This window comes from Salmo salar, chromosome 04, assembly GCF_965601325.2.
Source record: "Salmo salar chromosome 04, fSalSal1, whole genome shotgun sequence".
Lineage (NCBI taxonomy): Eukaryota > Metazoa > Chordata > Actinopteri > Salmoniformes > Salmonidae > Salmo > Salmo salar.
Genome location: NC_138294.1, coordinates 95655990 through 95669291, shown reverse-complemented (window position 1 = coordinate 95669291; position 13302 = coordinate 95655990). Strand labels below are relative to the sequence as shown.

Sequence of the window (13302 nt, the reverse complement as noted above, 5' to 3'; positions counted from 1 at the left end):
GGGTTATATGGGTTAGGGTTATATGGGTTAGGGTTTGGGATATATGGGTTAGGGTTTGGGATGTATGGGTTAGGGTTTGGGTTATATGGGTTAGGGTTTGGGTTATATGGGTTAGGGTTATATGGGTTAGGGTTATATGGGTTAGGGTTTGGGTTATATGGGTTAGGGTTATATGGGTTAGGGTTTGGGTTATATGGGTTAGGGTTTGGGTTATATGGGTTAGGGTTTGGGTTATATGGGTTAGGGTTATATGGGTTAGGGTTATATGGGTTAGGGTTTGGGTTATATGGGTTTGGGTTATATGGGAAATAACAACGTGGAAGGTGATTTATTTTCCATGGATCCCAGAGTTGATTATATCTTTTTAATGCTGGTATGAAACGGCCTGTGACATCGGATGGAATGAATACCTTCTCACATTGATGATTCCTTCATCATAGATAACAAAACACAGCGGAATGTCTAAACTAGCTTCAGTTTTTTACGTATAAACGTCCTCAGATCTACCCGACCGGAAGTGGCGGCTGCGGTGTATTAGTTACGGAAACGGAGAAAAACGAGAGTTTCTATTGGACAGAAAACCAGGAAGATCCCTGTTTGGTATCCTGACTGTGTTTCCATGTAAAAGGCGGAATGAAAACGCCCCGGTACAGCAGACAGACAGACAGTAGGGGATTTCTACCGAGCAGACGTCTCTAACGGTGAGTCTCTGGCTGTAGCCCGGTAGAACAGGGGCTTTACGGTTCTATCTTACCGTATTCCGGTAACGGTAGTGTTCTCCTTGTCTTTCTGACCTCTGTCGGGTTGTAATGTTTACTAGTTGACGACACATTACACCGTCTAACCAGCAACATTACTTTTATTAAATGTGTCACCGTCTCAGACAATTTAAAAAATAAAATTCACCACTTTTAAAAGGTCTGATTCCAGCAGCTCAGGAATTTATTCACGTAAATAACATCGTTGCATAACGCAATATGGGCATACTTCTGTTTTTCCTGACTTGCGCCATTTTGAGGCTGGATAACGTTAGGTCACTGTAACTAGCTGCCATTTCAGACTCTACATTAAACTATGATACTCTACATCATACAACTATATATGATACTGATACTCTGATATTCTACATTATACTATGATACTGTAATGAAACAGCAGCAGGGAGCAGGTCTCGAACCCTCGACCTTCAAGCCTGAAGTCCAGCGCGCTATCGACTGTGCCCCTAAAGCCTGCTCAAGCGGCAGAGTCGATTTCCGCGCTTACAAACCCAGGGTCGTTACAATACTGTACATGATACTATGATACTCTACATGATACTATGATACTCTACATGATACTGTACATGGTGGCGACTTACCAACGGAGCTAAAACTAGATAAATCATCATTTAACATTCCGCTGTGCACGTGTCCTTGTTTAGGACTGATTCATTTCCTCCTATTCAAAATCAGGAAGTGTTATTTATTTTTTAACATGGGTTACATATATGTGTGTGTGTGTGTGTGTGGACATTTGTGCTAGGGGGTAAAGTATCACATTGCACAAGGACCTTAAGGGGCATACACACGTTTATAATTTTAACAGCTTTTTTTTGTTGCCAGAGTATTTCATTGTCTTAAAATATAGTTCAATTTCTTTTTGCAAAGTAATAAAAAGGTGGTGTTTTTGTTTGTAAATTTATATTTGTGAAAATGAAATTTGGGCAAAAGAATAATGAAATCAATTACATAAAATTGTTTCAACTTATTTCTATCCTAAGTAAAGAATCCAAGCAGCACATACTCATAAGTGTTCATTGCAACAGTTTTCATACTGTAATGGGTCCAGTTTCTCCACAGGAAGTTGAAAAGCATCTGGTCTATCTCCTTGCTTACTTCACCGTCAAGATATAAAGATGGAGCACCATGTGTTAGTCTAGAGATACTCTCAGCCTGGGTTATTAGGACTCTTATAAAGAGAAGTCCCTCTGTAGCTGTTGATATAGCTTCTTCTGGGTTGTTTTAACATGAGGGTTAAAATGTAGGAAGCCTCTAGACTTCTGATCCTTAGTTTACGTCATTTAGCAGACGCTCTTATCCAGAGCGACTTACAAATTGGTGCATTCACCTTAAGATATCCAGTGGAACAACCACTTTACAATAGTACATCTATATCTTTTTTTGGGGGGGGTTAGAAGGATTACTTTATCCTATCCCAGGTGTTCCTTAAAGAGGTGGGGTTTCAGGTGTCTCCGGAAGGAAGCGGGGGAGCGGGGTGACGTGAGAGAACTTGGGGGGGTTAGAAGGATTACTTTATCCTATCCCAGTAATATTTAAGTTCTTCTTTCACTGGAATACCATAATGTGATGATGTCACACAGTCTTTGACAGCCATGATTTCAAAGCTATCAGGATTTAAGCAAAAGTACATTTGGTGTGCACTATGTAATCACGCAAAGCTTTTTATAATATCCGCTTGAAGAACCGTCACCGATTGGAAACCTAGTTTATGATAACCATGTTTTTGTGTACAAAAAAAAAAAAAGAGTTTTATATTTTGGGTTCTGATGAAGTATGAGAGTTGAACTAAGTTCATGAGGCATCTATAAATGATGAATCAATGAGTATGTATCATTCATGTAAAAGTCTAGAAATGGATGTAGAAACTGCAGATTGCCCCTTTTTTTTATGTGACTTTTCTCTCTCTCTCCTACAGGTGTCATCGGCGTTCGTGAAGGAGAACGATCTTTTATTTCCCCCAGACAGACATCTTTATTTCCTTATACCTGGTTAATCTCTGCTGTCATGGAGACCTAAAGTCCCCCAGGAGGGATGTTCCAATCAGGGGGAGAGGGCTGACCCGCCATACCCAGGGGGGGGGGGTGTGTGTGTGTGCGTGTGAATGAGCGTGCGTTTTTGTTCATATTCATCCTGTTTTGCATTAACACCAAACTCCATTTCTCAGCACCATTGCACACAGCCATGTGTTCAGAGTGGTGTCAGTTGGAGACAGGGAGGCCAGGGGAGAGACCAGGGGACAGAGATGTGTAACACAGAACCCAAACCGGCTACACGCGTGCACCATCATGCACCATCGTGCACCATCGTGCCCCATCGTGCATAAATGTATTTTGTCCCCCCACACCAAACGCGATCATGACACGCAGGTTAAAATATCAAAACAAACTCTGAACCAATGACATTAATTTGGGGACAGGTCGAAAAGCATTAAACATTCAATGATAGTTAGCTTGCACTTGCTAGCTAATTTGTCCTATTTAGCTAGCTTGCTGTTGCTAGCTAATTTGTCCAGGGATATAAACATTGAGTTGTTATTTTACCTGAAATGCACAAGGTCCTCTACTCCGCCAATTAATCCACACAGTAACGGTCAACCAAATCGTTTCTAGTCATCTCTCCTCCTTCCAGGCATTTTCATCTTTGAACTTATATGGTGATCGGCATCTAAACATCATAGTGTTACCACGACGACCGGCAACAAAGTTCGTCTTTCAATCACCCACGTGGGTATAACCAATGAGGAGATGGCACGTGGGTACCTGCTTCTATAAACCAATGAGGAGATGGGAGAGGCAGGACTTGCAGCGCGATCTGCATCAGAAATAGAACTGACTTCTATTTTAACCCTTGGCAACGCAGACGATCGCGAGCAGTGTGGGTGCAATAATTGAATAACAGATTCCTACATTTATTTTGCAATGCTCGCGCACGCAACGCGAGCGGTGTAGTCAGGGTATAAGGGAGACGGAGAGACCAGGGGACAGAGGTGTGTAAGGGAGACCAGGCAACATGGGAGAGACGATGAAGACCAGGGGTGAGACCAGGGGAGAGACCAGGGGTGAGACCAGGGGTGAGACCAGGGGTGAGACCAGGGGAGAGACCAGGGGAGAGACCAGGGGAGAGACGGTGAGACCAGGGGAGAGACGGTGAGACCAGGGGTGAGACCAGGGGAGAGACGGTGAAGACCAGGGGTGAGACCAGGGGTGAGACCAGGGGTGAGACCAGGGGTGAGACCAGGGGTGAGACGGTGAGACCAGGGGTGAGACCAGGGGAGAGACCAGGGGAGAGACGGTGAGACCAGGGGTGAGACGGTGAGACCAGGGGAGAGACCAGGGGTGAGACGATGAAGACCAGGGGTGAGACCAGGGGTGAGACCAGGGGTGAGACCAGGGGAGAGACGGTGAAGACCAGGGGTGACACCAGGGGTGAGACCAGGGGTGAGACCAGGGGAGAGACGGTGAAGACCAGGGGTGAGACCAGGGGGAGAGACCAGGGTACAGGGAAGAGGTGAATCGTTGTGGAGTCATCAGGAGGGGACAGAGGGGTGTGGCCTACTCTGGTGGTATCAGACAGACGGTCCTTTATAGCTCCGTTAGATGAGCATGGTGCTTGCAACGATAGTGGGTTCGATTCCCGGGTCCACCCGTATATAAAATGTATGCATGCATAACTGTAAGTCTCTTCGGATAAAAGCGTTTGCTAAACGGCGTTTGTTCTTCTATCACAGACAGACAGACAGACAGACAGACAGACAGACAGACAGCACCATCCAATGCTGTTCTGTTTCTCTGCAGCTTTCTATCCTCGCAGAAAAGCCTTTCATTTACAGGCTGTTGGGACACATTAGGCAAATCACTACTTTCAGCTCGTGTGTGTGTGTGTGTGAGTATGTATGTGAGTGTGTGTGTGTGTGTGAGAGAATGTGTGTGAGTATGTGTGTGAGTGTGTGTGTGTGTGTTCCCCCTGCCCTGGGTTACTCATCCCTCTCTCCCTGAGGAGAATCGTCCTTCCTTTTCTCTAATTCTACAAACTCTGAAACTATATTAACAATCTAGAACTTAATCTAAAAACTCGATCTAGAGGCTATATCTAGACTCTGGAATCTGTATATCTAGACTGGAATCTGTATATCTAGACTCTGGAATCTGTATATCTAGACTCTCTAACCCGTATATGTAGCCTCTCTAACCCGTATATCTAGCCTGTATAACCCGTATATCTAGCCTCTATAACCCGTATATCTAGCCTCTCTAACCCGTATATCTAGCCTCTATAACCCGTATATCTAGACTCTCTAACCCGTATATCTAGCCTGTCTAACCAGTGTATATCTAGCCTCTATAACCCGTATATCTAGCCTCTCTAACCCGTATATCTAGCCTGTATAACCCGTATATCTAGCCTCTATAACCCGTATATCTAGACTCTCTAACCCGTATATCTAGCCTGTCTAACCAGTGTATATCTAGCCTGTCTAACCGATCTGTAAATGGACACCCTGGTTCAGCTCCAGAACAGCCCGTTCCTCATGGGGCTCTGTCGGAACGGAGCCCCAGTTAACCTGCAGTACGACAATTCTTCAGGTACACGCACGCACGCACGCACGCACACACACACACATTCTGCAGTATGGCAACTCCTCAGGTCCACCTTAAGACAGGTTAAAGAAGGATGTTTAAGCTTGGAGACAGTAGAGACATGGATGGTGTGTGTGTGCCATTCAGAGGACGAAGGGGCAAGACACAGGATTTAATTGTCTTTGAACGGGGTTTGGTAGTAGGTGCCAGGCTGCTGGGTTTTTCACGCTCAACAGTTTTCCCGCGTGTACCAAGAATGTTCCCCTGTGGAACGCTTTCGACACCTTGTAGACTCCATGGCCTGACAAATCGAGGCTGTTCTGAGGGCCAAAGGGGGTGCAACTCAATATTATTCATTAATATTAGGAAGGTGTCCTTTATGTTTGCTATAGTCAGTGTAAATACACACACTTTACACCTGATACACGTTGTATACACACTTTACACCTGATACACGTTATATACACTGCTCAAAAAAATAAAGGGAACACTTAAACAACACAATGTAACTCCAAGTCAATCACACTTCTGTGAAATCAAACTGTCCACTTAGGAAGCAACACTGATTGACAATACATGTCACATGCTGTTGTGCAAATGGAATAGACAACAGGTGGAAATTATAGGCAATTAGCAAGACAGCCCCAATAAAGGAGTGGTTCTGCAGGTGCGTGACCACAGACCACTTCTCAGTTCCTATGCTTCCTGGCTGATGTTTTGGTCACTTTTGAATGCTGGCGGTGCTTTCACTCTAGTGGTAGCATGAGACGGAGTCTACAACCCACACAAGTGGCTCAGGTAGTGCAGCTCATCAAGGATGGCACATCAATGCGAGCTGTGGCTAGAAGGTTTGCTGTGTCTGTCAGCGTAGTGTCCAGAGCATGGAGGCGCTACCAGGAGACAGGCCAGTACATCAGGAGACGTGGAAGAGGCCGTAGGAGGGCAACAACCCAGCAGCAGGACCGCTACCTCCGCCTTTGTGCAAGGAGGAGCAGGAGAAGCACTGCCAGAGCCCTGCAAAATGACCTCCAGCAGGCCACAAATGTGCATGTGTCTGCTCAAACGGTCAGAAACAGACTCCATGAGGGTGGTATGAGGGCTCGACGTCCACAGGTGGGGGTTGTGCTTACAGCCCAACACCGTGCAGGACATTTGGCATTTGCCAGAGAACACCAAGATTGGCAAATTCGCCACTGGCGCCCTGTGCTCTTCACAGATGAAAGCAGGTTCACACTGAGCACGTGACAGACGTGACAGAGTCTGGAGATGCCGTGGAGAACGTTCTTCTGCCTGCAACATCCTCCAGCATGACCGGTTTGGCGGTGGGTCAGTCATGGTGTGGGGTGGCATTTCTTTGGGGGGCCGCACAGCCCTCCATGTGCTCGCCAGAGGTAGCCTGACTGCCATTAGGTACCGAGATGAGATCCTCAGACCCCTTGTGAGACCATATGCTGGTGCGGTTGGCCCTGGGTTCCTCCTAATGCAAGACAATGCTAGACCTCATGTGGCTGGAGTGTGTCAGCAGTTCCTGCAAGAGGAAGGCATTGATGCTATGGACTGGCCCGCCCGTTCCCCAGACCTGAATCCAATTGAGCACATCTGGGACATCATGTCTCGCTCCATCCACCAACGCCACGTTGCACCACAGACTGTCCAGGAGTTGGCAGATGCTTTAGTCCAGGTCTGGGAGGAGATCCCTCAGGAGACCATCCGCCACCTCATCAGGAGCAAGCCCAGGCATTGTAGGGAGGTCATACAGGCACGTGGAGGCCACACACACTACTGAGCCTCATTTTGACTTGTTTTAAGGACATTACACCAAAGTTGGATCAGCCTGTAGTGTGGTTTTCCACTTTAATTTTGAGTGTGACTCCAAATCCAGACCTCCATGGGTTGATAAATTGGATTTCCATGGATTATTTTTGTGTGATTTTGTTGTCAGCACATTCAACTATGTGAAGAAAAAAGTATTTAATAAGATGATTTCTTTCATTCAGATCTAGGATGTGTTGTTTAAGTGTTCCCTTTATTTTTTTGAACAGTGTATATACACACTTTATACCTGATACACGTTATATATACACACTTTACACCTGATACACGTTATATATACACACTTTACACCTGATACACGTTATATATATACATATACACACTTTACACCTGATACACGTTATACATATATATACACACTTTACACCTGATACACGTTATATATACACACTTTACACCTGATACACGTTATATATACACACTTTACACCTGATACACGTTATATATACACACTTTACACCTGATACACGTTATATATATATATATATATATATACACACTTTACACCTGATACACGTTATATATATATATACACACTTTACACCTGATACACGTTATATATATATATATACACACTTTACACCTGATACACATTATATATACACACTTTACACCTGATACACGTTATATATATATATATACACACTTTACACCTGATACACGTTATATATATATACACACTTTACACCTGATACACGTTATATATACACACTTTACACCTGCACAATACAGTGCATTCGGAAAGTATTCCAATCCCTTGACTTTAAAAAATATAAATATATATATTTTAGATTCTTCAAAGTAGTCACCCCTTTGCCTTGATGACAACTTTTCACACTCTTGGCATTCTCTCAACCAGCTTCATGAGGTAGTCACCTGGAATGCATTTCAATTAACAAGTGTGCCTTGTTAAAAGTTAATTTGGGGAATGTCGTTCCTTCTTCAGCCAATCAGATGTGTTGTGACAAGGTAGGGGTGGTATACAGAAGATAGCCCTACTTGGTAAAAGACCAAGTCCATATTATGGCAAGAACAGCTCAAATAAGCAACGAGAAACAACAGTCCATCATTACTTTAACACATGAAGGTCAGTCAATATGCAAAATGTCAAGAACTTTGAAAGTTTCTTCAAGTGAAGTTCCAAAAACTATCAAGTGCTATGATGAAACTGGCTCTCATGAGGACCGCCACAGGAAAGGAAGACCCAGAGTTACCTCTGCAGCAGAGGATAAGTTCATTAGAGTTACCAGTCTCATGAGGACCGCCACAGGAAAGGAAGACCCAGAGTTACCTCTGCTGCAGAGGATAAGTTCATTACAGTTAACTGCACCTCAGGCCTTCATGGTCGAAATGCTGCAAAGAAACCACTACTAAAGTACACCAGTAAGAAGAAGAAACTTGATTGGTTCCAATCGCTGTGTCTTTTGTGAGACGCAGAGTAGGTGAAAAGATGATCTCTACGTCTGTGGTTCCCACTGTGAAGCATGGAGGAGGAGGTGTGGGGGTGCTTTGCTGGTGACACTGTCTGTGATTTATTTTAGAATTCAAGGCACACTTAACCAACATGGCTACCACAGCATTCTGCAGCGATACGCCATCCCATCTGGTTTGGACTTAGTGGGACTATCATTTGTTTTAACAGGACAATCACCCAACACATCTCCAGGCTGTGTAAGGGCTATTTAACCAAGAAGGAGAGTGATGGAGTGCTGCATCAGATGACCTGGCCTCCAAAATCACCTGACCTCAACCCAATTGATATAATTTGGGATGAGTTGGACCGCAGAGTGAAGGAAAAGCAGCCAACAAGTGCTCAGCATATGTGGGAACTCCTTCAAGACTGTTGGAAAAGCATTCCAGGTGAAGCTGGTTGACAATGTCAAGAGTTTGCAAACCTGTCATCAAGGCAAAAGGGTGGCTACTTCAAAGAATCTAAAATCTAAAATATATTTTGATTTGTTTAACACTTTTTTTGGTTACTACATGATTCCATGTGTTATTTCATAGTTTTGATGTCTTCACTATTCTACAATGTAGAAAATAGTAAAAATAAAGAAAAATGTATTGTTAGAAAGTGCAATAGAGATAATGTTGTTGATTATTAATAACCATTTTAAAGTTATTTTTATTTTCCCCTCAGAACTGTTCCGTATCTCCACCTTCGCTCGGTTTCCATCGTTGGGGGTAACGGAGCGCAGCCTGGCCAGGGCAGGATGGTTCTATACTGGTGTGGGAGACAGGGTGCAGTGTTTCAGGTAGGTGATGGTTCTATACTGGTGTTGGGAGACAGGGTGCAGGTAGGTGATGGTTCTATACTGGGTGTGGGAGACAGGGTGCAGGTAGGTGATGGTTCTATACTGGTGTGGGAGACAGGGTGCAGTGTTTCAGGTAGGTGATGGTTCTATACTGGTGTTGGGAGACAGGGTGCAGTGTTTCAGGTAGGTGATGGTTCTATACTGGTGTTGGGAGACAGGGTGCAGGTAGGTGATGGTTCTATACTGGTGTTACTAATAAGCATGCACTGAAAATGACTGTAAAAACTGTTGATCCCCGTGGATTGATGAGGAAATTAAAAATGGTATGTTTGAGAGGGATGAGGCAAAAGGTCTCGGCAGGAACTAATGGGGATCCATAATAAATATATCAGCAAGCCGCACACGCCGTCTGCCCGTACACGCCATCTGCCATCTGCCCGTACACGCCATCTGCCCGTACACGCCGTCTGCCCGTACACGCCGTCTGCCATCTGCCCGTACACACCGTCTGCCCGTACACGCCGTCTGCCCGTACACGCCGTCTGCCCGTACACGCCGTCTGCCCGTACACGCCGTCTGCCCGTACACGCCGTCTGCCCGTACACGCCGTCTGCCCGTACACGCCGTCTGCCATCTGCCCGTACACGCCGTCTGCCATCTGGCACGCCGTCTGCCATCTGCCCGTACACGCCGTCTGCCATCTGCCCATACACGCCGTCTGCCCGTACACGCCGTCTGCCATCTGCCCGTACACGCCATCTGCCCGTACACGCCGTCTGCCCGTACACGCCGTCTGCCATCTGCCCGTACACGCCGTCTGCCATCTGCCCGTACACGCCGTCTGCCATCTGCCCGTACACGCCGTCTGCCATCTGCCCGTACAAGCCGTCTGCCCGTACACGCCGTCTGCCATCTGCCCGCACACGCCGTCTGATGAAACCGGGTTAATCTGTGAAGTGCTTCTCCAGCGTGCCAGTGGCCATCAATGGTGAGCATTTGCCCACTGAATTCGGTTACGACGTTGAAGGACAGCGAGCAGATGAGCTTCCCTGAGACGTTTCTGACAGTTTGTGCCGAAATTCTTTGGTTGTGCCGCTACGCCCAGTTTCATCAGCTGTCCTGGTGGATGGTCTCAGATGAACCCAGTCTCATCAGCTGTCCCGGCTGGCTGGTCTCAGATGAACCCAGTTTCATCAGCTGTCCCGGCTGGCTGGTCTCAGATGAACCCAGTTTCATCAGCTGTCCCGGCTGGCTGGTCTCAGATGAACCCAGTTTCATCAGCTGTCCCGGCTGGCTGGTCTCAGATGAACCCAGTTTCATCAGCTGTCCCGGCTGGCTGGTCTCAGATGAACCCAGTTTCATCAGCTGTCTGGATGGCTGGTCTCAGATGAACCCAGTTTCATCAGCTGTCCTGGTGGCTGGTCTCAGACGATCCCACAGTTTCATCAGCTGTCCGGGGGGCTGGTCTCAGACGATCCCACAGTTTCATCAGCTGTCCGGGGGGCTGGTCTCAGACGATCCCGTAGGTGAAGAAACCGGATGTGTCGGTCTTGGGTTGGCGTGGTTACACATGTTCTGCTGTTTTGAGGGCGGTTGGACGTACTGTCATTCTCTAAAATGACGTTGGAGGCGGCTTATGGTAGACAAATGAACATTAAATTATCTTGCAACAGCTCTGGTGGACATTCCTGCAATAAGCATGCCAACTGCACACTCCCTCAAAACTTGTGACATCTGTGGCATTGTGTTGTGTGACACAACTGCACATTTTAGTGGCCTTTTGTCCCCAGCACAAGGTGCGCCTGTGTAATGATCGTCAATCAATCAAATGCATTTTTAAAGCCCTTGTTACATCAGCAGATGTCACAAAGTGCTGTACAGAAACCCAGCCTAAAACCCCAAACAGCAAGCAATGCAGGTGTAGAAGCACGGTGGCTAGGAAAAACTCCCTAGAAAGGCAGGAACCTAGGAAGAAACCTAGAGAGGAACCAGGCTCTGAGGGCTGGCCAGTCCTCTTAAGGTCAGTACCTTTTTAGGAGTAAATGTAATTTGGCTTTTCATAGCCGAGCATTCATAGGTCGAGACAGCAGGTGCGGTAGAGGGAGAGAGTCGAAAACAGCAGGTACAGGACAAGGTAGCACGTCCGGTGAACAGGTCAGTGTTCCATAGCCGTAGGCAGAACAGTTGAAACTGGAGCAGCAGCACGGCCAGGTGGACTGGGGACAGCAAGGAGTCATCAGGCCAGGTAGTCCTGAGGCAAGGTCCTAGGGCTCAGGTCCTCCGGGAGGGAACATACTTTAATTCACACAGGACACCAGATAGGAGAATTACACCAGATATAACAGACTAGCCCCCCTGCACATAGACTAATGCAACATTATGCTGTTTAATCAGATTCTTCATATGCCATACCTGTCATGTCAGGTGGATGGATTATATTGGTAAAGGAGAAATGCTCACTGACAGGGATGTAAACAAATTTGTGTACAACATTTGAGAAATAATATTTTTTATTGTATGGAACATTTCTGGGATCTTTTATTTCTGCTCATTAAATACTTATCATGTTGTGTTTTATATTTATTTTTTGTTTATTTAGCTAGCTTCTAGCATAGTGTTTGATATGCAATGTGATCTCCTCGTAATGAACAGTGTCGAGTGTCCTGACGAGAAGGCAACCTTTTCTAGCTATGCCAGGCAAAATCGGGCAGCTTAAACAAACGGAAATGTAGCTACTTTGCTGTTAGTCTGGCTGCAGAGGTCGTGACTGTGTTAGCCATAGCTAGTTGGGCTAGCTAGCAAGCAAGGGACAAGAACGTTAACAGCGAGCATGGCTTTGGAACATATAGAACGACTGGGTCCATAAATATAGACCTAACCCTAACGTAAAAATGAACTCTGCAAAAGGACAAGGCATAGTCGTGTGTTATTTCCACGGTAATGTACAGAACGTGGACTTAATGGATTTGTTCCTTCTCCAGGTGTAATGTGATGGCAGACGGCTGGCAGACAGGGGACTGTCCAACAGAGAGACACAGACAGCTGTCCCCATCCTGCTCCTTCATCCAGACTCTCCCCTCCACAGCCAACCTCCTCTCCTCCTCACACTCTGCCTTCTCTCCGCTACGCAGCGCCCCTGTCATACCGGTGAGATACTACTTCCCTTTATTCTACCGCTGTTGGGATGGTGATGGAAAAACTGATGGTGGTGGTTGTGGTGAGAGTGATTTATTTCTTTGTATGATTTTTACAGATTTGTTTCAAGTACAAGAAAATGCACTGCGATAGGAAAATAATTAATGACAGAAAGACATAAAACATACAAATTCATGAACAAACAAACTAAAATGGACATCTCAAGGACTTTGACCCTCAACACAACCTGGACCATCCCCCACTTACTTCATAGGATCAGTATTACAGTCCCGGAAACACATACTGTTACACAACCCTGTAATCTCAACCCTTTTAACCATCATGGTGATATTGATAATGTTGATGGTATTGATGATGATGATGATAATGGTGATCATTGGGATTTGTATTTATTAAAGGAGAAGTTTTGCCTTGGCAGCAGCTAATGGGGGAACCTTAAAGGAGAAGTTTTGCCTTGGCAGCAGCTAATGGGGGAACCTTAAAGGAGAAGTTTTGCCTTGGCAGCAGCTAATGGGGGAACCTTAAAGGAGAAGTTTTGCCTTGGCAGCAGCTAATGGGGGAACCTTAAAGGAGAAGTTTTACCTTGGCAGCAGCTAATGGGGGAACCTTAAAGGAGAAGTTTTGCCTTGGCAGCAGCTAATGGGGGAACCTTAAAGGAGAAGTTTTACCTTGGCAGCAGCTAATGGGGGAACCTTAAAGGAG

At 45.8% G+C, this 13302-nt stretch overlaps 1 protein-coding gene across 7 annotated transcripts in view; it reads left to right on the top strand.

The window, feature by feature from the left end:
* Positions 1-545: 545 nt before the first annotated feature.
* The window catches only part of LOC106604062 (putative inhibitor of apoptosis), a 42063-nt gene continuing 29306 nt past the window's right edge, over positions 546-13302 (top strand). For 4 of the 7 annotated variants that reach the window (XR_014392236.1, XR_014392237.1, XM_082974838.1 and 1 more), the window contains exons 1-4: positions 546-701; positions 2695-5362; positions 9330-9444; positions 12426-12591. Coding sequence is in view for 5 of the 7 variants with exons in the window: in XM_082974838.1 (XP_082830964.1) it covers positions 5269-5362; positions 9330-9444; positions 12426-12591 (375 nt within the window). In the remaining 2 variants the exon portion in view is untranslated. The other 3 variants (XM_082974839.1, XM_082974840.1, XM_082974841.1) reach the window with 3 other exon arrangements.